General features: G+C 39.2%; 1 protein-coding gene across 2 annotated transcripts in view; it reads right to left on the bottom strand.

Annotated features, from left to right (window-relative positions):
- Positions 1–962: 962 nt before the first annotated feature.
- The window catches only part of LOC132114072 (meprin A subunit beta-like), a 70,127-nt gene continuing 43,154 nt past the window's right edge, over positions 963–27,935 (bottom strand). For both annotated transcript variants that reach the window (XM_059522209.1, XM_059522210.1), the window contains 9 exons: positions 6,829–7,007; positions 6,462–6,680; positions 4,562–4,717; positions 4,197–4,421; positions 3,677–4,105; positions 3,396–3,563; positions 2,763–2,871; positions 2,456–2,488; positions 963–1,246 (listed from right to left, as the gene is read on the bottom strand). In XM_059522209.1, coding sequence (XP_059378192.1) covers positions 1,177–1,246; positions 2,456–2,488; positions 2,763–2,871; positions 3,396–3,563; positions 3,677–4,105; positions 4,197–4,421; positions 4,562–4,717; positions 6,462–6,680; positions 6,829–7,007 — 1,588 coding nt within the window. In that variant the 3' untranslated portion in view covers positions 963–1,176. The remainder of the gene's footprint in view (positions 1,247–2,455; positions 2,489–2,762; positions 2,872–3,395; positions 3,564–3,676; positions 4,106–4,196; positions 4,422–4,561; positions 4,718–6,461; positions 6,681–6,828; positions 7,008–27,935) is intronic.

The following is a 27,935-nucleotide window of genomic DNA, read 5'->3' as shown; positions in this document are numbered from 1 at the left end:
ATTAGTATCGTAGTTGGTATAACACCAAGAGAGCAAGTGCGAGATAGGAAGTAAATACCAAAACTGCTGTAATGAGTTTGTAACTAATCTGAGATTTAATACAAGCAATTTTACTTATGAAGACGCTGCAAAACTTCTCACACAACTCTGGGCAATGACCAACACCAGTCCCAGAAGGAATTAATGCTAGAGAACAAAAGCTTTGGGAATTTGGACAAATCAGATTGGACAAATATTTAGACCTTTGCAAAGCAACTGCATCTTGAAATTTGACCAAATATTTTGCAATAACTGATAAGAAACTTGTAATTTGCCCTTTCTACATTTTCTTTCTGCCCTTCTACACTCCTTCCACAGAACACAAACTTCTCTATTAATCCAAGGCTGTTTTTTAGATTGTAGCTTCATGACTTTGAGGGAAACTCTAAACTCTCTGCTTGTCCAGTAACGGTCATGGAGGCTGTCTCTGAGCTCCCCTCCTGTCCTGTCACAGCCAAGGAGGCCATCTCTGAGCTCTTTGGCTGTGCTGAAATGGGGCTGATCGAATTTTTGAAAACAGTATACAGTCACTCAGCCTTTTTGAACTTCTTTTTGCCCCCAAATGAAGAACGAAAATAAATTAGTTTGAAGTATACCGGGGCCTTTGCAGTTTTTGTTCACAGTGGCAGCTCTATCATGTGCCAATAGATGCCACCAAAATCTTGCATTTACAGGCTGAGTTTGTAGGCCCCTTTTCATAAAACAATTTGTCTTACATTCAATAAGTCATACAATAAATTTGAACATTTTTGTAATATTTATTTAATTAGTTACAGTACTTGCAGCATTGTTTTATTACTTATGCAATTAAAAAAGGTTAGATTAGTATTTTTAAACCAAATCAGTGATTAATCAGATAGAAATTCAGATATGACAAATATTTCCCTAAGCTCTGCAAAGAATGTATAATCATACATTATGAAAGTCTGATAATAAATTTGTAAACATAATGATTAACAATAACATTTAATATCGATTGGTGTTAAATGAATATAGAAAATTTATAAACAATACACATAATTAATTAACAATTCACATTTAATGATCATATAGGAGGAAGCTGAAGATAGATGCAGTTCTTTGGCACTGAACTCATGTGTAGTCAGACATATGGTTAATAATAGTGATTCCTCATGATTAACTCATTAGCAAAAGAAAGGAAACCACCACGATGATCAGAGAGGAAGCCATGTTGCCAGCACATTCACTAAAGGAAAAGAAGCACACATGGTAAGATAAATAGTTCATGTAATATATATATATATATATATATATATAATAACTATGCATATATTTTGATAATGTGCATTTTGTAATATGCATGCAGTAAATGATTTTCACAAACAAATGACTTTCAAGAAACAGTTCTTTTAGTTAATCAAAAACATAGAGAGCAATCGGTGTAGTCTGATTCACAAACAAATGACTCTTTTAAAACAGACTCATGAAAAGTCTCATGAATAAATGTTTGAAAAACACAAAAGACAAAAATACTTCATAAATTCAACTTTCTGTATCTGTCAAGTCAGCTTTAATTGTATAGCACTTTATACAATACTGATTGTGTCAAAGCAGCTTTACAGACTCAGGGGAAATAGTTTGTCAGAGACACATTTGTAGTCATTTAGGGATGTACTCAGTTGTTGTAAAACCAATTCATAAGCCAAATAGGGATTGTACCTGAAATACATCCAAATAAATCATTAACAAATCAGACTTATGAATTTGAATGAAAATTAATTGGGAAATGTATAGATACCGAGCCTAATAATCACTTATATTTGGATGTATTTCAAATACAATCCCTATTTGATTCATTAATTGATTTAACAAACAACTGACTATATCATTACAAATGTGTCTCTGTCAAACTATTTTCCTATTCGATTATGTCAGGACTATGCGTTCCAGCAGAGGGATGCCACTTTATGAATTTGTAAAAAATTATGTATTAGTGAAATGTGTCCTTTATGTTTTAATATGAGATACCTATTCAAAAAGCAGTACGCTAACTAAAGTTGTAAGCTGTGTTGTGATCTAAATATAATCTAGTGTGTGTTGTGTCTAACAGCATACTTTACCTTTGACTATATTCACAGTATTGCACAGCATTTTATTTATGGTCACATATGTGACCCTGGACTACAGAACCTTAAAAAAAGAGTCTTAAATCGCTTTGGGATATTTTTAGCTGTAGCCAAAAAATAAATAAAAATAAACATTGTATGGGTCAAAATTATAGATTTTTTATGTATACCAAAAATCATTAGGATATTAAATAAATATCATGTTCCATGAAGATATGAAAAGGGCCCTTATGACTGATTTTGTGGTTTAGGGTCACATATAACAATGACACAATAAAGAAGTGGTTCTCAACCTTATGAAAAATTGTTACTATGAGACTATGTCTTACTCAGTGGGTCCTGGTGTAGCTGTAGGAAGAACTCTGGTAAACCAAAAAAAAAAAAAAGAAACTGTTAGGTTTTTATCATCACATGCTAAATTAATTTTGTAGTATAATTTAAAAATAAATTAGACATACAAATGGTAAAACATTGCCCTTTAGCTGTAAATATATACACACAACATACATTACACTCTCATACATTATTTCTTAAATACAATGGTGACTGTATTTTTATATTTTTTAATTAGGTATATTTTATTATAGTTGTGTGTGTTTTGAATGATGATACAACAGAGGTTCAAAGGACATTCACCTTGGAACACATGGTCCCTGCTGGGCAGTCGCATCCAGAGAAACGTTTAATTTCTCCACTCTTGCTTTAGGGCAGGGTAGAGAGTCCTTTTCAAGTAGCCCTGAGATATCTGAATTGGTGAACAACATTTATGTAAATTTGTTCTCAGAAAGTGAGACACAATGGAAACATATCAGCATCCAACTGGATATTTATTATCATTCTAATTGTGTCTAGTTTGTTCTTAAAATGATAGTTTACTGAAAAATGAAAATTTTGTAATTATTCACCCTTTCACTCATTTCATGAGCTTCGTTAATCTTCTGAAAACAAATTAAGATATTTTTCATGAAATTCAAGAGTGCGTGTACTACTCCAGCAGCATCACACACGTGTCATGGACTCGTGGTACTCTCCATAATGGCAGAGGATTTTGACTTGGAGAAGAAGAATTGAAGATTTAATAAAAAAATATCATAATATTTGCTCTGAAGATGAGCAAAGGTCTTACGGCTTTGGAACGACATGAGGGTGAGGAATACAGTACATGGCAGAATTTTCAATGACAGATAGTAAAAAAAAAATTGTGTGAACTATCCTTAAGAACTTTCAGTAAGTTGATCTTGTTTTCTGTGGCTACATAATAAAACCTACCTTGCATGCTGAATAGAAATATGATGTCATCACCCTTTATAAACTCTCTTCTAGTCAGATCATATTTGTTTATGGGATATGGATAAACAACCCAAGCACCCACAAATACAGACTCATTGCCGATTATGACTTGATTTCCACCATTTCGAGGATTGGCCCAATAATACCCTATTAGAAAAAAAAAAAAATCCTTTTTAAAAGACTTAAAGCTTTGTATAACAACTCTGATCTTCAACTAAGTAAAAATAATCAGATTTTTTTTTAATTGCATTAGAGCTCACTAGAAGAAGCCGAATCAGGTTCAGTCGTGAGGCTTTGCTCCAAGGACATTTGCTTCTGTATGTGTGGATTCTGGTCAAGCATCTGGAAGGTTATTTGTCTCCATGGACAAGGCCACTGTAACTGTTCGTCATATGTACCAGATACAGGACGAACAAATATATAAAAGTAATTTGGATACACCATTAAGTGAGCCTGAAAGCGATAACCATCACCGGAGTAATACAATGGACTGTACACTGAAGTGAATGGCTCAATATTGTCTCTTATCTGCCACACATGGGGACACTCAGTCTCTGAAATATTGATATCATCCAGTGAAAAACCTCCACTGGTGTTTCCAGCTCCTTTACGTGCTTCAAATACAACTTGGAAGGTATTATTAGCATTCAGTGGCACATGACGGAATTTCCAGTAATTACCAGGGGGTCCTGCGAGAAATTAAACTGTCAGTGATTTAGAAAATTTAAGGAACATGTTGATACACAGGCTTACATGTTTTGTAAATATAAAGAGGCAGACCTGTAATCTGATCCATTAGACTGAGAGTTCCTCTACTGTCTGTATCATTCTGGTACTCTCGGATCCAGATGTTGAGCTGGTCAGATTCATTGCCACTGTGATAGTAGTAGAACTGCAGGCACTGGACTTTGCAGTCTCTTGTAGGGGTCATTGTCTTGCTCTCTAGTCTGGCTGTGTCTGACTGGTTTTTGCCCTCAGTGCTGAAGTGCATGAAGAACGATGCACCTGCAGTAATGAGGGTAGATGAAAATGAAGCATTTGTTTTTTGGGCTAATTCTAATTCATCATTCATTCTATGCAAATGCACAGATCAGAAACTTTATCAAAACAGAAATGTCACATTCACTGATTGTAACACATCTCACCATTTTGTTCTTTGCCCAGGTAAGTGTGGTCAGTCACATTGATGCCACTCACTGAATTTAATCTTTGCCAGCCATAATCCCCAGTAGAACAGACACTCATCTGACACAGAGATTCATCATCAAAACTGCAGTGATCAAGGAAAGAGATTGATGAATCTGTAATGCACACAAACAATCAAAATCATTTTATGCTGTCTTTGTACACTACATTTATTATAACCTTTTCATATATGTGAGAGATTATGTCAGTGGTTTACTATTCCAAAATAAACTGACAGAGTGAAGGGCTCTGATATATGTAAATGTTTTTACATGGTAATTCATTACATTTGCCAGTCAGCATTCTTTCGTATACAGATTTAAAATTGCTTACACACTTTACATCCAGAATCTTTAGACCACATCTACTAAACTGCAAGCATATTATCTGCTTTAATTTCAGTTTGCAATTGTAAAACAAGCTTTTTTGCAAAATTCTTGTTTTACAAAATGCTTGAACTCTTCATTACACAAATCATTGAAAACGAACAGCTCGTGTTTGATTTTGGGGAACAGTGACATTTAAATGCCACACTTATTTAAAAACTTTAAAGTTTTAAAGAAGAAATAATTACTCCCTTGCCTTTCACGTTAGTGTAAATATACCCTTTTTTTGATTAATTAGAAATCAAAAACGTAATGTTTTAAGAAACAAATAAATCTTTACACTTTAATCTCTGTTTACAATACTTTGTACATATATAATGAAAATGCATACAATTCAAGTTATAATAATGTTTAATTTATATAACACTTTTCTCCGAGCTCAAGTACGTTGAACATGGTACACCAAAGCAACAAATATTGATAACAAGGAACAATTTCACAAAGATGTGACTGTTCTGAGTGCCAGGGGAAGTGAATTCCAAAGTTTGGGTGCAATAACGGAAAAGGACCTGCCGCCCATTGAAGATAGGCAGAACCTAGGTACAGAAAGAATTTCAGAATTCAAAGACCGGAATGTCTGAGAAGGTATATAAGAAGAGAGTAGGTCGGAAAGATAGGAGGGAGCAAGACCTTTAAGTGCCTTAAAGGTGAGCAGAAGAATTTTGTATTGCACACGAATAGATACAGGCAACCAGTGAAGGTTAAATAAAATAGGGTTGATGTAATCAGATTTTTTTGTGGAAGTTAATAATCTGTCAGCAGAAGTTTGAATGTACTGCAGACGAACGATGGACTGAGCTTGTAAGCCAGAGAAAAGAGCATTACAATAGTCTAGGCGAGTGGTAATAAATGCATGCACTAATGATTCTGCATCTTTTCTACTGAGAAAAGGACGATGTAGTTGAAAAAAAAAACAGCTTTGAAGAGTTTGCTAATGTGGTCATCCAAGGTTAGTGACGGGTCTAAAATGACACCTTAGTTTCTAACAGTAGACGATGGAAAAATAGAAATATTTCTATAAACCCATACAAAACAACAATATTCAAACACCAATTCTGCTGTAAAGCACCTCTAACAAGCCAATAGTGTCATTATAGATCTCAAGCCAGTTAAGTGTAGACTCAGTTGAGATCAAAAACTGTAAAGCTGATCAACTGTGCATACATACTGTATATGCAGTGTATTTTTGTACATATATGTGTGTGAGTGCTATGCCAAACTGTGATTGAAAGAAGTGATTGCTTTTGCAAGAGATGCATCATGCCTTGCATGCTGTGTGGATGTTTTGTGATTTTGTGTGATGAATTTATAGAAAAGGAGCCATAGTTTCAAAAATCGTGGCTGAGCAAAAAACAAAAAAAAACAACAACAAAAAAACACCTGTAATCCAAACAATGAGATATTTAACAACCACAATTCCACAGTGATGTTACAGAACACATTAAGACCGAAGAATATTGTGGAAATTACTCACTGCATTTATAGCGGGTGTTGAGCTCAATCACATCATATTCACTGAAGTCCAGGCGTTGACCAATCACATCTTGGAACTCAGGAAGCTTTGTAATGATTGTATTTCCATTACCGTTGCTGAAGGCATTTTTATCATAATGCATCACAGAGTAGTAATCATAGGGCGTGCCTTGGGTGGTGGTCTGGTTCTCACTGTATTTTTTGAAATTGCTCTCCTGCCCTGAAAATAAAGACTATTGCAGACATGAATGGCTTATTGACTGTAAATGCTGTTTATTTGAATGTCCATTTCGGCATCAGGATCAGTAAAGCAAATGGATCAAATTACTATTTTACAACATTTAAAATAATAACAAAGATAAAGCAACCTTTAATGATGTTTTCAAAGTTGATGGTCACATAATTATCTCTGTCATATCTTGAATGTTCATGCCAAAATCCCAGTGCATGGAGAAACTCATGTTCAACAACGGATTTTGTTCCACAACCATTTCCAATGGAAAGAGTCTGACCTCCTGGAGATATGCGACCGACATATGACCAACACCTGAAAAATAATATAACAGCTCATTTATATACAGGGTGGATCAACCAGGGTGGCTTTTGTTGGTAACTGCCACACTAAGTAAAAGCATGCCACCCAAGATCTATCCCAGCTTAAAAATAAATGTAAGCCTTGTTTTGTGTACTGAATTTTAGCAGCTGCGCTTTAAGTTAATGACATAAAGAGATTTTCGGTTTTATATCGACATGCGTTCCATACTGTCTGCTCCACTTTCATCATGGATATAACCATAATCTGACAGCAGAAAAAAAGGAAGATCAGGATCACAGAATCTATTAGCAGAGCTGGGTAAGAAATCTAAACTTAATTGGACATAAAAAAAAAAAACATGTTTGGCTTGAAAAGGTATTTTCTTAAAATTGCAAAGGAGTCATATGATGTCATTTCTATTTTTCTTTAGTGTGTTATGTGGCTATTTGTGAAAGTGACATTCAGCCAAGTATGGTGACCCATACTCCGAATTCGTGCTCTGCATTTAACGCATCCAAAGTGCACACACACAGCAGTGAACACACACACACCGTGAACACCATTTATGCTGCGGCGCCCGGGGAGCAGTTGGGGGTTCAGTGCCTTGCTCAAGGGCACCTCAGTCGTTGTATTGCCAGCCCGAGATTTGAACCCCCAACACTATGGTTAAGAGTCAAACTCTCTAACCACTAGGCCACTTTATTCTATCTAAAAGAAAAGGCTGATCCAGATCAAACACTCCCCACATCTCTACGTCATGATGTGGAAATACTTGCGTAATGCTGCCCAAATGTTCATGCAAAGAAATAAGGCGTGGTTTCTGGAACTGTAAGTAGTGTTGATGCAGCCATGTCAGGGAGACACCGTGTTTCTGTGTAAAAGCAAAAGCACTTTATTTAGCTTTACGAAAAGAGATGCATTGGCTAAGATTTATTTACAACCGAACAGCACAACCTAGATGTTCTAATTTGTGCAACACATTTTATGGACAACAGTTTTGTGAACCTAGGAGAGTAGCCTACAAGGCTGGCTGTGCAAAGGCTATTTCTAAATGGGTCAATTACAACTTTGCTATGGCAATCTGGCACTTATTCTGAAACAGCTACTGTAAGTATGGTTTCTTAATAGTTTAAGTATTTGTTATTGACTGTTCAAATGCAGAGTTTTGCGCTGTGTAGAGTATCACGTTGTGTGTGTGTGAGTGAGAGAGAGACATGGTCACATCACAGTGGAGTCAGCTTTCTTATTGACCGCTTGTGTTCTGCAAATACATACGAGCATCATCACTGTGTCTGTCCCATGATCTGTTCCCCTTTCTGGCTTGCACTAATGGTCAAACTAAGGACATTATTTACTGTCTTTACATTTATGTTCAAAGCTGAAGCTTGCGGTTTTGCAAATGGATGTTACATTTCCAATGCGTGCTTGTGGTGTTTGGCCAATCACAATGCACTTTCACAATGCACTTGGTCAGCTGGCTAATCAGAGCAAACTGTGCTTGTCAGAAGGAGGGACTTTGTACAAAAAGAGGCGTTTGAGAGAGGCGGGGCAAAGTGGAGCTACAATAATGAACAGTATCTGAAAAATTATCAGTTTTTTTAACATTAAAGCATGTCAACATATTCTGTTACACCAAATACACAAAATAAACATCTTTAAAAGAGCATCATATAACACTTTTAAATTATTTGCAGAATATGGATAACTGACAGTTGGGGGATCTGGGTTGTTGCTCAAATAGTGTTGCTTGGGTGCTTGCTATCTCTGTTAATAAGTCTCAAAAATATTAAATGTCTGTGCTTCAATACCTTGACCATTCTTTCAACGCAAATTCAAAAGCTTTTGATGCTTTTACACGTGATGCACAAAAAATTGTGATTTATATATTGTAGTGCTGAGGCTGTTAGGCCCCCGCTCTAAATTTGTTGACTATGTAAACAGCCAAGTCTATTACTTAAAGCGGCTGAGGGATGCTGTATGGTGCTTGTTAATAGATGCAAAGCCAGGGTTGTCATTAACGAAATGTCCACTCACGAGTTGATATACTCACAGTTGTAGATTTATTTTACTGTGACTGGTCCTCATTTCCAAGTAGGCAAGAATCCAAACAAACAAACAATACAAATTTATGCATGCATAGCGTGGCGTGACATAGCGACAGTAAGATCGCTCCATTTCATAAATGAAAAGGCAAGGCAAACCTGGGAAGTGCGCCGGTATGGGCGGGATAACAGTAATTTCAAGGGAGAGAGAGCACTAGAGGAGAAGTTTCTTTGATAAGCACACTATCGCCCACTAACCCTTTAATACTGCTTTTGTTGGATAAATCTGATAAAGAACATTCCCCTAAAACAAGACCACAGTCCGCAAACACTCCCATCAAGGAGGCTCGCGATCCTGAATGCAACCAGTGCATTGACCCAGAAACGGAAGTCGGTGGGAACCAAAACATCTGGTATGGTGAGTTAATGGCAGACATTGATAGAAACACTGTTAAACATAGCCGCTTTACAAGGAATAAAGTGGATAAAACTTGTTTATTCTGAAGATTCAAGCTGCCTTTATACTTGTCCCCAAACAGTTGAAATGTGCATTAAAGAGGGGTTTCTTACCGATCAGAAGAGCTCAGTTTGCAGACAAGCTACCCGGTGGGACTTACCAAGAAAAGCTAATAGTTCTTATTTAAACATCCCTACTTAGAATATTCAATTATCAAGCATGCTGCCCTCCAAACCTACCCACAAAGTGGCTGATTTTTACGTTACTGAATCTATTGATGGTGCTAAAAAGCACTCTGATCAGTCATTGTCTAAAAGTTTGGACCAGGCATCGGAAACTCAGCCCATGTTAAGCAGGTAGCCATCACTCCCTCTGACCCTCCCTGCTGGTTTCTAAAGACCCCAGTTAAACAAGCATTTTTTTCCAGCTTGCTGTACATTTCCTGGCCTTATAGCACCATCCAATCCCCTCCAGCATGAACAGGGGAGAAGTAAACCCATAGCTGTTTAAAACTAGGGCGCATTCTGGAAGAAGGTTTGGGGTGGTGGCTGAGGTTAAAGGTTGGGACAATGTTGAGAGAATGGGTCAGCTTTCAGCTAATTTAAATGGTGACACACAACAGGTATTTTTGCATGTTCAAGTCAGGTTAATAGTTACCAGACACCACACCCCCAATTTGTTGTGATAATAGTTACGTTTAAACATACATTCGGTATGTTCAATCCCAACAGAGATCGTACGCTCAGAGGTATGAATGAAGACAAACAGCAGACAGAGATGTGAGAGGAAGCAGTAGCGGGGTAAGAGAGCTGGGATCCAAGAGAAGATACGATTAGCTCCACACAAACCTGCTGTTCCTAGCATCTTCCTTGTTAACACACACTCCCTGGTTAATGAGAAGGATGATGTGAGATTAAAGATCACCAACAATTGCTTGGATAGGTGCATGATTGTGCTTACAGAGACCTGGTTGCATGAAAAATCCCTGATCTAGCCATTGAGCCATTGAGACCTCTCCCTATCCACCTTATTTTGCCATGCGGAAGGAAATACGATGACGTACTTCATTATGTGTCAAACTTCCGTTTCGCTAGCTGGTAGGTAAGGAGTGATGTGGCGGGAGCACATACAGAACACTATCAAATGCTGTGATGGTAAATAAATACCACACTCACGGTGTATAACACAGTGGGTGGTTAAAATGAAGAAGCGGCCTGCCATAATTTATAAGGACAATTTTAATTATTTAGTTTTGTCACTTGGAGTAGACGGGTCTTCGATGCAGAATTATACAATAACTGAGGCATATCAGTAACGTTACATGCACAGCGGAAAAGTCCATCGAGTGTTGGTACATGAAACAGAAAGCGAATTTTTGCTTTTGAAAGCAGAGGTGAATCCCAGAACTGTCATGTGATTGCATTGTGGATTTAGGTAAATGGTAAATGACTAATGTCTTCTATTTCTCTTTCATCTGTGAAAACATTTGTTGATGGTTTTAAAGTAGTAAAAGTAGTGGTTAAATTGTTTTGTCCTTATCCATAAACTGATTACTATACAGTAGTAGAGCTGTAATCGGGCCTTAAAAGTTAGGCCCGACAGGACCTGAGCCGGACAGGTTTCGGCCAGAGCCCGACAAGTACATATTAATTGACAGCTTTTTAAAAGCCCGAACCCATTTACAGCCTGACATTATTCAGATGTGCGCAAGCCAATTATAGTCATGTTCTGGAATGAGTCAATTATACATGTTTTAACATAATTTATTCATAACTAACGTAGACTAGGCCACTTGGAAGTTGGAACAAAGAAATAAAATAAGTCCTCTGTAACATCTTAACATCTCAGCACTCTAAATAGACATAGGCTCCTTTAGCCTATAAATAGGCCAACGCACCAACAAAAACGAGTCTTTTTTAACAAATTAATTAAGATAAATATTAAATTAAGATGGGTATTTGGAAATAACGAAATTAATCCCATCGGGTCCTGTCGGGTTCGGGCAAAGATCTTCAGCTCTATACAGTAGGGCTGTGTTCAAAATATCGATACGACAATGTATCATCACAGAGATTTGACAATAGGAATATTGATACAGCTTGCCCTTGTACTGTGGTACAGTTATGCAGGCCCTAAATATTGCAGCGGTCAACTGATTATAGTCAGGGCCAAATGCGTGCCCTAAGCAGGATTGTATTGTTATGCCCCCCTCCCTCAAATATGATGATGGAAATAAAACACCTACTACAGGGGTGAAAATAGAAGTTTAATAATCATTGAACCCTCTTGTAGCCATTGGCTTACCTCGACGATGTCATTATACACTCGGAGGGCTGGGTAACACACCTAGAGCATATACGGAGGGTGTTGACGGAGCTCCAGCTGGCTGGCCTGACTGTCAACCCCAAGAAGTGTTCTCGGCCTCACTGAAGCAAAGTACCTGGGTTACACAATTGGAAGAGGGCTCATCATGCCCCAGGAGAAGAAGGTTGAGGCAGTGAAGAAGTTCCCATGTCCCGCTAACAAGACACAGGTACGAGCATTCTTGGGGCTGATGGGCTACTATCGATGCTTTATTGCTAACTTCTCCTCTAATGCCTGCCCTGTCAGACCTGACCAGGTAAAGACAGGTGGAGAAGATCCGGCCCTGGCCATAAAGAGGGCAGTCCTGGAGTTAAAGTACTACCTCTGGGGCTGCCGGTTCACCCTCATTACAGACCACGCCCCACTCCAGTGGATGTCTAGGGTGAAGGACACGAACGCTAGGGTGAAGGACACGGGTGACTCTGTGGTTCCTTGCACTCCAGGACTTCTGCTTCCAGGTACAACATCGGGCCGGGGCCGACAATGGGAAAGTGGACAGACTCTCCCAGGGCTGGTCTGGCAGGTAACACCAAATTCTCCTGACATAAATAACCCACAACAAGTTGTGTGTTTCCCCACAGTTGGATAGGCGAGTATGCTGCTTCAGGCTCATCTATTGGGGATGCTTTCATTTAACTTAACCGACTATTTCCAACACACTGGGTTTAAATCAATGATCTTCTGTTGCTCAAGCTAGTGTATCGATAAAGTGCTTGATACTAAATGTACAGATTGTAAATTTTACTCGTATCAATGATAAACGTTATGTGGACAAGGGCTAATGCTGTTGCCTAAAATCAAGTACTGGCCATATGGCGTACTACTTTAAAAGTGCATGCTGATCTTTTTAGGTGTTTTAAAAGAGCACCCTTCCCTACTTATATTCTTCCATAAAGGAATCCTGCCCCACTCTATGCACTTAAGAAGGTCTTTGCGTAAAGATTTCAGGGTATTGGGACTGCTTGCTTGTTGAGGCTTATCTAGTGTCCAGTATCATGGCTAGTCCTGCCGTTGCATAAATGGGATTTATGCTTTCGCTGGCTCCACTTGCGAGCCTCCGCTGACTGCGCGTGCACCTGACCAAACGGTCAAGGATTTAAAAGTCGCGTTCGTCATCGTACAGGGTCATATGGGTACTTAAAATCCTTGAAAATGCTTGAAATTTATGCAGCGTTTCAAAGTTTAATTAAAAATTTTTGGATTTAGATAGATGCGCAATAATTAGCTTTCTTACTGAATGGTTAATCATGGTTTCATAAAATAAGCAGCTCTGCTCGAGTCTGCGCATGTATCTGTAGTGTGCTCTTTATTACGTGCACCCTCCGATAGAAAAATAACAAAAAACACCTTGCCGGAGGTTGCTGCTCAGTCAGCGATGGCTCGAAATGACAAATTATGGTAAATTGAGAACGAAATATGAGTAGACCTTTTAAGTCTGCTTGGTTTTGTTTTCCATGAGAGAGCGTGTGTTTTGAGTATATAAAGGTAAACAAAAATCTCCCTGCTCAGTTAAACTACATCTTAAAACGGTCGCGAGTAAAGAGAAAAATGAAAATGAAGGAAAGTGTTATTGTGGTATACATTTAAGATTGACTTGCAATGCATACAATCTTTATGCAGGGTTCCCCAGCATCAGGGTATGTAATTATAATTAATCCCACACGGCATTGAATGCTACAGTTGTGTTCAGGTCATGCTCTCACTGGACTGGACTCTCTCAAATATCATCATTATAAACAGCTGAAACGACGTAAACAAGTATAATTTGTGGCGTAGTCCGCAAGATGCAGTGGAATCATCCGTCATTAATTAAAGATGTTTGTTGCTCGGTTCTGTACGTTTAAATCCCGAATGGATTAACCATCTTCTATTATGCTACTGTGGCAGGATAAGTCTTTTATTGGCTGGTTGATGTACAGTTGGTGCACCAATCAAATGATAGTGACAGTACTAGCGATTTCCGTTTCCGTACTGATTCCTTCCTCGGGTATGTTTGGTTGTTTGTTGGCAGTGTAACGATGTGCATTTTGCGAGTCTAATATGCGCTATTTATAGTTTCATTTAGAGCGCATTTGGTGGCGTTGGCAGTGTGGCAACTCGTGGCGTATTTCGGCTGCAGGTATGTTTAGGTGCTCAGTTTGCTTACCGTCTCATCTGTAATATTTATTGTATGTTGCTCTCAGTAATCGCAGCGAGAGCAGTGAATGCTGGCTGGTAGACTGAGCTGTGACACCGGTCGTGAGTAACCATACAGCGTTGTATCTAATGTTTATTCAATAACAATCGTAAGTATGCCACTTATTTCTTCATATTGGTGGTTATCTTGTTTTAATCGTTATAATATATATATTTTTTTATTCTTTAGTTAAGGGGAAATTAAAACATTTTAATCCTCATCCTGGCCAATGATTTCAGGCAACGCAGCTGCTGTTTTGCTTAGGGACGCATTTTGGAGCCTGATCTGTACTTTACGGTCTTTTGTGCTTTAATACTTCGAGAGTTTACAGAGCTATAAAGACTGAGTATTTTCTCCGCATGGACTATCTACCAGTTGAGGTTCTGGATTGGTTTTTCTTCTAACTGTAATTGTCTTTTTTTGTTTGTTTGTTTATATTTGATTGTCTGTTTTCTATTATGTTTACCCTGCATTTTTCTTTGTAAGCATATCGCGTGCTGCAAGGGTTATTTCTTTTTGAGTATTTATTTATTGAATTCGATTTACGTTTGTTTTGTGCGTGGTGTTCTCTGGATGCTCGAGTGCCAGAGTCGCTACAAAGTGTTTATAAGTTTCTTTTTTTTTTGTATTTTTATTTGTTTTCATTTATATATATATTCTTGTTGAATTTCTTTTTTAATGTTATTTTCTCTGTTTCTCCAGGGCCAGCGAGGATCGGGTGGAACTGGGGAGGATAGCTGCTATCATTCTGCAGTGTGTCACAGTGTGCGGTGTGTGTGGATACAACTTCCCATTGGTGGGTGTGTGTGTGATGGTGGCTTTGGTGTGAATTTAGGTGGGTTTTTGGATAACCATTCTGAGTTGCAGCCGGCCTTCCTGGTTCCCACTAATCCTGGCCCTGGGAATTACCTTCCTTATTGTGGATGTGGTTTGTGTGAGAGAGTTTTAAATATATGCATGTGTTTTTTTTTATAATAAAATCCAATCTTTTGTATCATCACCCCCGTCTCCCCTACTTCTAGACTTCATTTGGTGGAACTTGTGTCCTTGGAACCTGTGTCCTTTATTGGGAATAAATTCTCTGGCTTCCCACCAGGGTGGTGTAGTCGTAAAAATTCACTGATTAACCTTTTCTTTCATGTGATATCGCCACACTACTTTAACTATTGAAGGATGTATGAATATGACTTGTCATTTCCCCACCAAAACTATAATCGACATTAATGGTCATTGTGACAAAAATCTAAGGACATTCAAATAAATGTAAGGCCAGGACAGAAAGATGGCACGCTCCTGTGTGCGACGTCGTGTTGCCCTTAGAATTAACTGGTTGTTGGTATTATTTTTGTTATTTTTACTGTTATTCACACATCACGTAAAGGCAACAGTAAGACCTAGTGTCTGGTACGATCGGGACACGTTGTTTTCTTTACAAGAGCAAAGCCATTGGGGAACACTCGATTTCACAGCGCTGGATTTACACCCAGAACTGTTACGCCAAAACAATGCACAGCAAATTTATCCAAGGAGACAGACTCAAGCGAGAGCCTATACTGGCTTAAACAGACTGAAGCGCAAGCGAGGGAGACGGGGGGAACCGGGCGAAAGCTCAAAGGGCTTGTTAGCAATGGGAGGCTAACACTCCCTGTAATTCTGTTTGCAAACGTGCAGTCATTGGAAAATATCAGCTGAGCGGTACCTGAGAAACTGTTCCCTATTATGTTTCTGTGAGACATAGCTGGGGGAGGAAATTCCTGATGAACCTCTAACACCGGAGGGTTATGCCATCTTCAGAGCGGACAGGCATGCTGCAGACTGCGGGAAGACCCACGGAGGAGGAACTGCTGTTCTAGTAAACCAGTCCTGGTGTACGGATAACAAGGTCATCTCTCAGCACTGTTCAGAAGACGTGGAATTTCTAACCTTGAAGTGTAGGCTGTTTTATCTACCCAGGGAATTACACTGAATCATTGTAAGTGTTGTGTACATCATCTGCTAAGGAGGAGATTGCACTAATAATTTTACACAACATGGTCAGTAAACATGAAAATGAGTATCCTGAAGCTGCTTTAATAATCGTAGGAGATTTTAATCACTGTAATCTTCATAAAGTCATTCCAAAACTGTATCAATATGTGACATTTCCTACTAGAGGTAATAAAACACTGGATCACTGCTACTGTAACTTAAAAAAGGCATACACAGCTGATCCTAAAAAAATTTGGGAAGTCTGTTCACATTGCTATTCTACTTAAGTCCATATACATAAACAGGTTAAAGGTAATCCCTGCCACCACTCGTACTGTTCACGCTTGGACTGACAGTGCTATGGCCAGCCTTCAGGGGTGTCTGGAGGCCACGGATATGAACATCTTCAAGGAGGCCACAGACAATATTCATGAGACTGTCAGTGACTATATTAGCTGGTGTACCTCCTTATGTGTTCCTGTACGTACCGTCCATATTTTTCCAAACAAAAAGTCTTGGTTTAATGCTGACGTACGGAAAAAGATCAAGGAATGATGGGTGGCTTTCAAGTGAGGTAACAAAGAGGACTAATAAAAGGGCCAAATACGAACTGTGAAAGTCCATCACAGCAGCAAAAAAGGGCATGCTCGCTAAAACTTGAAAGCCTCCATCTACAGAACAACCCACACATTATGTGGAAGGAAATCCAGTCTATTACAAACTACAATAGGAGCACTAACATCACCGAGGTTAGAGATGCCACCCTACCGGACTGCCTCAACAACTTTTACTGCAGATTCGACAGGATGAATTCAGACACACCCGCCAGATTTCCCCACAGTGCTGAGGACATCGCTCTACTGGTGACACACACACAGGTTCTGAAGGCTCTGAAGCAGGTTAACCCCCGCAAGGCTATGGGACCTGACGGAGTGTCGCCCAGAGTCCTGAAGCCCTGAAGATTGCCGGCCACTACCTGTTAATGGATTTTAGACTTTTTTCTGAACAGACCGCAGGTGCTAAAGATTGAAGGGATAATATGAGGAAATCTCACAGTCAGCACAGGCACTCCCCAAGGCTGTTGCCTTAGCCCTAAGCTCTTTACATTATACACAAATGACTGCGTCTCCACCCAGGACAGCTCACTTGTCATTAAATATGCAGTTGACATGACCATCTTGGGCTTTATTAAGGGGGAAGATGAGACAGGGTATAGGGAACTGGTCAATGACATCATGGTCTATGGAGAGGAAAATGACCCGTTCCTCAATGTAGACAAGACCAGAGAGCTTGTTATATACTTTAGGAAGAAAAGCCCTCTTCTGCAGCCCCTCACCATCAAGGGCATTGTGGTGGAGAGGGCCGACAGTATTTGACATTTAACTTAAACTGGACTACAAACACTGTCACCACAGTGAAGAAAAAAAAAAAAAAGGAAACCTGTATTTTATCAGGCTTTTGAAGAAGGCTGGGCTTGGGATGTGCCCTCTTACTCATGCCTACAGAGGACTTAAAGAGACCGTGTGGTTTGGAAATGCAACACGGGCAGAGAAGAAGTCTCTCCAGAGAGTTATAAAGACTGCAGGGAGAATCATTGGGACAAACCTCACACCCATGACCAAATTGTACACAGAGCGCTGTCAGAAGAAAGCTCAGTCCATACTTGGTGACATTCATCGCCCAGCTCACTCACTTTTGAAGCCCAGACACAAAATCTACAGCCTGGGACATATAAGAGCGGACAGAATCATCACACATAAAACACGCTTCTATAACAGCTTTTATCCAGCAATGGTGAGACTAATGGCTAATTCATAGAAATAGGGTATGTATGGTATATATGGCTAGCAAGCACTGGTGCACTGTGTTTATTTATTCATTAATTAATTTATTTATATATACATAGATTTGACTCTAAGCGTGATAAGGTACAATGCCTATTTATGTGTAAAATTATCTCTGCAAATGGCAAATAAAACTTTGACTTTGTTCATATAAACTGTTGTAACAGTCCAAATGCGCCGCCTGCTGGCAATTTGCTGATTTTTGTTTAGAACAATGCAAATTGCTAATGTGCCTTCAAAAATCCAAATTATTTACAAAGTAAGGTGTGTCTGTGTGGTATCTGTATGTGTGCTTTAACTAAGGTAAGAGTATGTATGTAAAAAGGCAACTTATGACAGTAGTAAAGTGTTGGAAAATTGAAATTTCCTTGGAAGTGCTTGGATTTTACTTTTGAAGGTGTAAGAACCCTGGTGTACTATTCTCTGAACAACAGGGGGCGACGAGGATTAATCATCCTCTGAAACCATCGGGAATCACTAGTAAGAAGTTAACTGGCTGCATCCTATACTTTAGGCAGCTGACTCGCTGAGACAGATAACATTGTCAAATAACATTGTCTTTTCTCTTTTGCAGGAATGGAACAATGTTGTTTTGGGGGGTTCTCCTTCAGGCAGTAATACCTCTCATTATGTTTGGGTTGGAGGGGGTGGGGGGGGTTAATGTTTAAGCTCTTGTATGTTCAATTAATTTGGGAGCAAGAACCCCCAACAGGAACCATACATCCAAAGATAAATTGTGTTCAATAAACTCAAGTAACTTGCCAAAGTGGTCCTGTCTGAAATCGAGTTCAGCTTTAGTTCAGTCAGGCCACGGAGGCATAGGCTCAACCAGCTGATGCAGTCAGCTGTCAAATGGCTCCAATCACTACCATTCTCCAATTAGACATGGGACATATATATGTGGCACTACTGCTTGGTAAGTATGCTCAAATGGCTCACAACCCTCCATCCCTCTCCATTATAAGCATGAGCATATTACCGTGCATCTTCTGGTTGTCGTCTCTTTGTTTCAGATTGGCATGGACCTCACTTTCTTAATAGACGATTGAGCCTCATTTATTAATATTTCTGTTTCAAAATTATATATAAATACACACTTTTTATACATAAATCATATGTATAAACATATCAACACCGTGCCACCAGCGGTAGTTGGTCCATTACCACTGCAGTGGTAAAAATCTGTCACCATCACAGCCCTAATTGCACACAGCTCTTGGACATTTGGAGAATCCTAACAGCTATGTTAGGATATTATTTGTGGATTATAGTTCTGCTTAATACTCTCAATCCAATGAAACTGGTCAAAATACAAATGAGAGTATTAAAAGCAGAACTATAATCCACAAATAATGTGAAAGAGAGTCCCTCTTTGCAGCTGGATTAAATTCTTTTTCTCACCAATAGACCTCAGCATGTCAGGTATGGCAACCACTGCTTTGTTAACAACTGGGTCCTCCAAAACTGTGTTCTTAGCCCAGCAATCTACTCTCTGTTTACATCTTTACCTCCCCCCAGAATTCCAATACTCTTATTAAATTTAATCATGACACATCTATAGTGGGAGTCATAAATGAAAATAATGCAACTGACTACAGAGAGGTCCTGATACTAACTAATTATGTAAGAACAATAACCTCATTCTCAATACAAAAAAAAAGACAAAATAAATCATAATAAACTTTAGAGACTGCTGATCAGCTTCTACCACTGCACATTAGAAAGTATTCTAACATACTGCTGTACAGTGTGGTATTCCAGCTGCACTGCTTCGGATAAAAAAGTTCTGCAGCGGGTTGTGAAGATGGCTGAAAGGACTGTCGGATCCCCCCTCTAAAAAATGTGGATGATATCTATTCAAACCACCTCCTTATATGGGCAACAAATATCCAGCAGGATCCCTCACAACCCTGAAACCCTATCAGGGGCGGACTGGGACCAAAAAGTGGCCCTGAACTTTCTGGCCCACAGCAGCCCACCACATCATAACGCATCCGCCCCTGTTTTGATGTCATTTATTAAGTTAATATTTAAGGATACAGTTTTTTTTAACCAGTAGGGCAACTGATCCTCCATTAAAACAAAAAAACCTGCGTGCAGCAGCTGTACATGCTCATCACGACACAATCATTCTCCTAGAACTCACACTTTGCATTCACTTAACAGATCCATACGAATCATGCATGAAGTAAAAGATTATAAAGTAAACGATAGCTTTATGTGCTTTACAGATGAACTTGAAGTCTTTATTAGTTAGAGATGTACAATAATAGATCATCTTTGGCTCGGTAGTAAAAGTTCATGATCTGATTTGTGAACAGATGATTCTTTTGAGTTAGTCTTTTATTTATTTATTTATATAATTATTTATATATTATTTATTTTGTTGAACGAAGGTGCTGAGGTGCAGGGCTCGTAAAATCGCTAGCCCGACGCCCTGTGGCTATATTGCGTTTTCCAGTCAGGCTCCAAAATATATCACCGCTCTGCCCGACCGGCTATCTTGAATAGTGATGTAAAATTCCTAACTTGATTCATGTTGTTCACTTGCTTGAAGGGGTGAAACGGATCCTAGTTGATCGTTTGCACTTGTTTCTAAATCTTGCCTATTCAAGCGTTTTAAACCATTAGCGCGAATTCGGAGCTTGCGCGCACTCGTTCAAAGCACGCGCTGAGAGCAGGTTTCAATGCGCGTACACATAATTAATTAATCTTTTGTAACTTCTGAACAGTGGCGCCCCCAGAAATTTTTAACGGGTGGACAGATGAGGCCACAGTAAATCTTGGGGTGGCACAATAAAATAAAGAAGAAAAATTAAGGGGATTGCAATATTGACAAAGTTTCTGTGATTTCTGGGATTTTATCGATAACGATAATTAGACTATTTTGCTGAGCATAATTGTGCTGATGTCTTTTTTCTAATTGTGCTGACAGCTGACTTTCCGATTTATTTATTTTTTTTACCTTTTTTCTAAAAGTGTGCACCATCTTTTAGGTCAAATACTTGCATTTTGGCTGTCACCAAGCAAATGCAATCAGTATCAACAAAATTGATCTTTGCAATGCAGAGAAAACTGAAGCTGCATCTGAAGTACCATTTAGATGCATTTACACACTGTTTAATGCAGCTCTGTGGAACATTGAATACTTTAACCTACAGTTACAAATGGATAAATAAATGTTTTGATATTTTAAAGATAAAACATTGAAAACTGATGTTTGAAATTATAAAAAAAAAATGAAAAGGTACCTTAAATGTGAAATTAAAACTGCCAATAGGTGGCAGTGAGTCATTGTTAATAAGAGAGTCATTGCGTTTGAACCAAATACTTTAAATGGTTAATTCATTCAATAACGAAACACTTTAATGTTGCTCAGAGAAGCAAAACAGTGGCTGCAGCGGGTGCTGCACATTTTTTTCACTTCTTAAACTATTGTGAATTTACATTCTGCATTTAAATTAATATTACCCACTGCAAATCATCCTAGGGGTGGCCACAGGGATGGCCACAGGGATGACCAGAGTTTATACAGTGGTGGCCGTGGCCACCCCTTGGGGGCGCCCCTGCTTCTGAATGAACACAAACAGACAAAATTATCTCAAAATAATTGTCTATGCAAGTATTCTCGTAAACACAGTCAGTTATGTTTTAAGTCAGCGGTAGGCAAGTTCGGTCCTACAGAGCCGCAGACCTGCAGAGTTCAGCTTCAACCTTAATCAAACACACCTGAACAAGTTTATCAATCCACTCAGGATTACTAAGGTACAGGCAGGTAAGGGTTTTTTTCAGGGTTGGAGCTAGACTGTGCAGGACTGCGGCTCTCTAGGACCGAACTTGCCTACCCCTGTTTTAAGTGAACGTATACAGTGGCCTGCTGCTCAGAGAAATTTTGCTGTAAATCTGTCTCTCTCTCTCTGTAAAGTAGATGACGTGAAAGGGGGCGTGTTTCAAGATACGCAATGGAGTAAACCAAACTAAACAGGGAGGGAGGACAAAACACTCACATGCAAACAAAACTCACTCATCCATTTGCGTAGAACAGAGATGTAATATTATGATTTCCGTCATTTAAAAAATCTATATATATTTGTGTACCGGGTGGGCCGGCACACATTGACCAGCGGTCCACCGGGAAAAGTCCCGGTGCTCCAGATGGCCAGTCCGCCCCTGAACCCTATCTTTGTTACTCTTCCTTCAGGCAGACTGCGAACACTAGGAACAACTAATAGTTTTTTTTCCCCCCAAAACTGTGAACAGGGTGCAGAATTCATTGTTACCTTTAATAACTTCCAAACTCTGTGCAATAACGACTCCTATGTGTGTGCATCAATTTTTATATCATTTCTTAGAATACTAGAGCATTTACTTATTTATTGGATAAATGTATTTTAATGTTAAATGTAAATATGATGTTTTTATTCTTAATTCTGTAAATGGGATTGCTCCAGCAGAATTTTAATGCATGGACGTGTAATGACAATTAAGGTATAACAAATGTAACATAGCATAAAACATAACATAAGGATATCCCTAGGGGATTAAGAAGCACATCCAGCAACTAAAGGAGCCTTTGGGTGTGTTTATGGCTTCCCTGTGACACCTAACTCAACACAGCTATACTATATTCAGCAATCACATGAGAGAAACATTGGTTCTGGGTGCCTATATCCAAGGATTGACTCCAGACCACCTATGACAGCAAGTAGGCTTTGCTGGACACTGGCTCTACAGTTAACATTATTCATTCTAGACTTTTGATGAGAAGAATTCTTCAGACCTCAAATTTCCCCTTGTGACAGTCATGGGAGAGCAGGCATCTATGATGGGCAGTTGTGAGGTGGAAATCAAGGTGGGTGGATACAGTACAGTTATGTGTGTCTGGTCTGACTAATATTGTTTATGTAATTTGGCCTATCTTGGCTTGAAAATATATCCTCTATTGTATTCCACAACAAAAACAATCAGAGCGCCTTATCACTTTTATTTACAGTCGTGGCCAAAAGTTTTGAGAATTACATAAATATTAGTTTTCAAAAAGTTTGCTGCTAAACTGCTTTTAGATCTTTGTTTCAGTTGTTTCTGTGATGTACTGAAATATAATTACAAGCACTTCATACGTTTCAAAGGCTTTTATCAACAATTACATGACATTTATGGAAAGCGTCAGTATTTGCAGTGTTGGCTCTTCTTTTTCAAGACCTCTGTAATTCGACTAGGCATGCTCTCAATCAACTTCTGGGCCAAATCCTGACTGATAGCAACCCATTCTTTCATAATCACTTCTTGGAGTTTGTCAGAATTAGTGGGTTTTTGTTTGTCCACCCGCCTCTTGAGGATTGACCACACGTTCTCAATGGGATTAAGATCTGGGGAGTTTCCAGGCCATGGACCCAAAATTTCAACATTCTGGTCTCCGAGCCAGTTAGTTATCACTTTTGCCTTATGGCACAGTGCTCCATCGTGCTGGAAAATGCATTGTTCTTTACCAAACTGTTGTTGGATTGTTGGAAGAAATTGCTGTTGGAGGGTGTTTTGGTACCATTCTTTATTCATGGCTGTGTTTTTGGGCAGAATTGTGAGTGAGCCCACTCCCTTGGATGAGAAGCAACCCCACACATGAATGGTGTCAGGATGCTTTACTGTTGGTATGACACAGGACTGATGGTAGCACTCACCTTTTCTTCTCCGGACAAGCCTTTTTCCAGATGCCCCAAACAATCGGAAAGGGGTTTCATCGGAGAATATGACTTTGCCCCAGTCCTCAGCAGTCCATTCACTATACTTTCTGCAGAAGATCAATCTGTACATGATGTTTTTTTGGAGTCTTCTTTGCTGCCCTTCTTGACACCAGGCCATCTTCCAAAAGTCTTCGCCTCACTGTGCGTGCAGATGCACTCACACCTGCCTGCTGCCATTCCTGAGCAAGCTCTGCACTGGTGGCACTCCGATCCCGCAGCTGAATCCTCTTTAGGAGACGATCCTGGCGCTTGCTGGACTTTCTTGGACGCCATGAAGCCTTTTTTACCAGAATTGAACCTCTTTCCTTGAAGTTCTTGATGATCCTATAAATTGTTGATTTAGGTGCATCCTTGCCTGTGAAGCCATTTTTATGCAACGCAATGATGGCTGCATGCGTTTCTTTGCAGGTCGCCATGGTTAACAATGGAAGAACAATGATTTCAAGCATCACCCTCCTTTTAACATGTCAAGTCTGCCATTCTAACCCAATCAGCCTGACATAATGATCTCCAGCCTTGTGCTCGTCAACATCTTCATTTGAGTTAACAAGACGATTACTGAAATGATCTCAGCAGGTCCTTTAATGACAGCAATGAAATGCAGTGGAAAGGTTTTTTTGGGATTAAGTTCATTTTCATGGCAAAGAAGGACTATGCAATGCATCTTATCACTCTTCATAACATTCTGTAGTATATGCAAATTGCTATTATAAAAACTTAAGCAGCAACTTTTCCAATTTCCAATATTTATGTAATTCTCAAAACTTTTGGCCACGACTGTAGATTTCCCTGGTCCGGGATTTAGCTTATAGCCCGTTAGCATGGCCAGCTTGACGCCCACAGCTATGATCATCTTGTCAGGACCACTCCTCACGTATCGACGAGGACACGAAAGATTCAGTAGACTTATTGCTTTAAAGGAATTGTTATTGTCATGGTATAAAGAACAGAAACTGCTATTTGTTAATAATTGGAATCTTTTCTGGGAGCGTTCTAGGTTTTCGCACTGATGGCCTGCACCCCAGCAGAGACGGAGCGGAACTTCTCTCGGACAACATCTCCAGGACACTTTGCTCCATATGACTAGTAAGCCAATTCTTAAATAACTATTATGATGACATTTGTTCCACATGCTTAAATGGTAGAGGTACTTGTGCTGTCCAATCTATTAAGACTTTGTCTGTTCCCCGAATAGTGGGGTCAAAATATAAATTTAATGTAGGATCTAGAAAAAATCTTACAGAAAACAGGATACAGGTTTAACTCATTCGAAATACTTCTGCTTAATGTTACACTGTCAGACATGCAAAAGAAATCTATTGTATCTCTTGCTCTGGCTACTGTGTATAGACCACCAGGGCCATATACAGAATTCCTAAAAGATTTTGCAGATTTCCTCTCAGACCTTCTGGTTACAGTTGATAAAGCGCTAATAGTATTAGCTAATAGTACTGAGCTAATAGTAGCGCTAATAGTACTGAGATTTTAATATTCACGTTCATAATACAAATGATGCATTAGGACTTACGTTTACAGACCTAATAAACTCTTTTGGAGTCAAGCAAAATGTCACCAGGCCCACTCATCATTTTAATCATACACTAGATTGAATTATATTGCATGGAATTGATCTTACTTATATAGATATTGTATCTCAAAGTGATGATGTTACAGACCATTTCCTTGTATCATGCATGCTGCGTATCACTGATATTAACTATATGACTCAGCGTTACCGTCTGGGCAAAACTATTGTTCCAGCCACCAAAGACAGATTCGAAAATAACCTGCCTAAGTTATCTACTGTTACTTTCTCCACAGTAAAAAATCTGGGTGTTATATTAGAGAGCAACTTGTCTTTTGAAAACCATATTTCCCATGTTACAAAAACAGTATTCTTCCATCTTAGAAACATTGCTATGAAATATGTTACCTGTTTCTGATGCAGAAAAGCTAGTTCATGCATTCATGACCTTTAGACTATTGTAATGCACTTCTAGGTGGTTGTCCTGCATCTTAAAAAAAGTAGTCCAAAATGCAGCAGCTAGAGTGCTTACAGGGCAAGAAATCATATTAACCAATTCTACAGTCTTTGCACTGGCTAACTATTGAGTACCATATCAGTTAAAATTTATTATTACTTGCCTATAAGGCTAGAGCTTTTTTTTTTTAGAGCTTTTTCACATTTGGCTCCCAAACTCTGGAATAGCCTTCCTGTTAATGTTTGGGGTTCAGACACACTGTCTGTCTTTAAATCTAGATTTGGGGGCAGCAGTGGCTCAGTGGTTCATGTAGGTTGTCTACAAACCGGAAGGTTGGTGGTTCAATCCCCAGCTCCACCTGACCAAGTGTCGAGGTGTCCTTGAGCAAGACACCACCCCAGCTGCTCCTGACGACCTGGATGGCGCCTTGAATGGCTGACACCACTGCAGTCGGTGTATGAATGAATGTGTAAAGTGCTTTGGATGCCAATGGGTCTGTTGAAAGCACTATATAAATGCAGTCCATTTACCATATATTAAAGACACATCTCTTTTGTGCATTATTATTCTTTAGCTTGGATTAAACTAATAAATTTTACTTTGTTAGAACAGTAGCTATGCCAAGCCCTCAGAAGACCTCAGAAGATGCTAACCCTGAAACAACATACCAAACTAACAAATATTTCTACTTACTATGCAGTCACATAATAATTGCTGTTAATAGTGGTCATCGTCAGGTTGACTACGTCTTGTATTAATTCTTCTGAAAATTCCTGTCATATGCACATAAACTGACAGTCACCACTTATAATGTACTACAAAATATTGTAGAAACTTAATTTTCTGTAAAGTTGCTTTGCAGTATCGTAAAAAGCGTTATACAAATAATCTTGAATTGAATTGGAAACTTGAATTGAATTGGCTCTACACAAAATTGTCCTATAATGGCTTTTCTCAGTACAAGAACTATACAGTCTTTCTGTGTTAAATTGCATAATGCAGCCTGTCTTAAAATGGCTAATACAGTTTAAACAAATACATTTATTATTTATGCCTTTTCATAAAATTGAATGCTATGTATAAGCAAATACTGTTGGTATTATCATACTTATTTATTATTTTAACTCTTTCACTGCCAATAGTGTCCTATCATAGCTTTTGTCTCTTCGGCCTATTATGGCTTTCTCTGTATGGCCTATCATGGTCTCTCTCCCTCTCTATATCTCTCTCTCTCTGGCCAATCATGCTTTTCTCTCTTCGGCTATAAAGACCTTTCTCTGTATGGCCTTTCGTGGTTTGTCTCTTTGGCCTATCGTGGCCTTTCTCTCTATGTCCTATTATGGTTTTCTCTCTCCTACCTGTCATGCTTTTCTCTATTGCTATAATGGCCTCTCTCTCTATGGCCTATCATGGCCTTTCTCTCTGCAGTCTATCATGGCCTCTCTCTCGCTACGGCTTATCTTGGACTTTCCCTCTACGGTCTATCATGGCCTTTCCCTCTACTGCCTATCATGGCTTCTCCCTCTACATCTCTCTTTCACTACTAAGCACTAAGGCTAGTGAAGCTTCATAATTGTCACAAATTTAATGCTTATGTAATAATCTTTATTATGACCGATTAAACATTTCTCTGTATGTTCTAGGATGTTCTAAGAAATACTCCGATTTGTGGGTATATCATTTCCTTCTTCAATTCTTTGGGGCAAGGCTCTCCCCATGTCTTTTTCTTCAGGAAGGAGTAGCTAGAATCTACAAACTTCCAGATTCGATCAATGGATGGCAAATGCTAAAGAATAGAGGTCTGCATTCCCGTGGCTGTCCCACATATTTTGCGCCGCGGATTTACATTTCTGACTAAAACACGGTAGCGGTCGGTAACTCTGGTGTAATTTGAACGGGAGCAGTCGGTCATTCAGTATCATGTTCCCGACGTCCTCTCAGAACAGCATATCTTCACTTTACTTAATCTTAATCTTATCAACCACCCGGTATAGGCTACAGCCTGCCCTGCACTCAGGACCAATATGCACATGCTGCACGCATGGACCAGTTTTTTCTGCGTCATGCATTGTATTTGAGGGGTCTGTGCACCCAGAATGTGCATAATGGTCCTCAGGGCAGACTGTACCGGTGGTGAATATACGGCCCTCAAAAAGGATGGCAGAGCAAAGTATGGATGCGCTGTCCTTTAAGGATGTTCAACTTGGACTGGAAAATGGTCAGTTTACTGCTAAGAAACCCACATCAGGCAAGAATGATGTATGGGATTCTTTTTCATGTATCATAGACGCAGATGGAAAAAAAATACCCTTTGCGCATTGTGACAAATGCCTAAAAGTGTTCCCGTTCAGCAGTCAAAAGACTGG

This window comes from Carassius carassius, chromosome 33 (assembly GCF_963082965.1).
Source record: "Carassius carassius chromosome 33, fCarCar2.1, whole genome shotgun sequence".
NCBI classification, from domain to species: Eukaryota; Metazoa; Chordata; class Actinopteri; order Cypriniformes; family Cyprinidae; genus Carassius; species Carassius carassius.
Note: the sequence above shows the minus strand (reverse complement) of the source record. Positions and strands in the feature narration are given on the sequence as shown.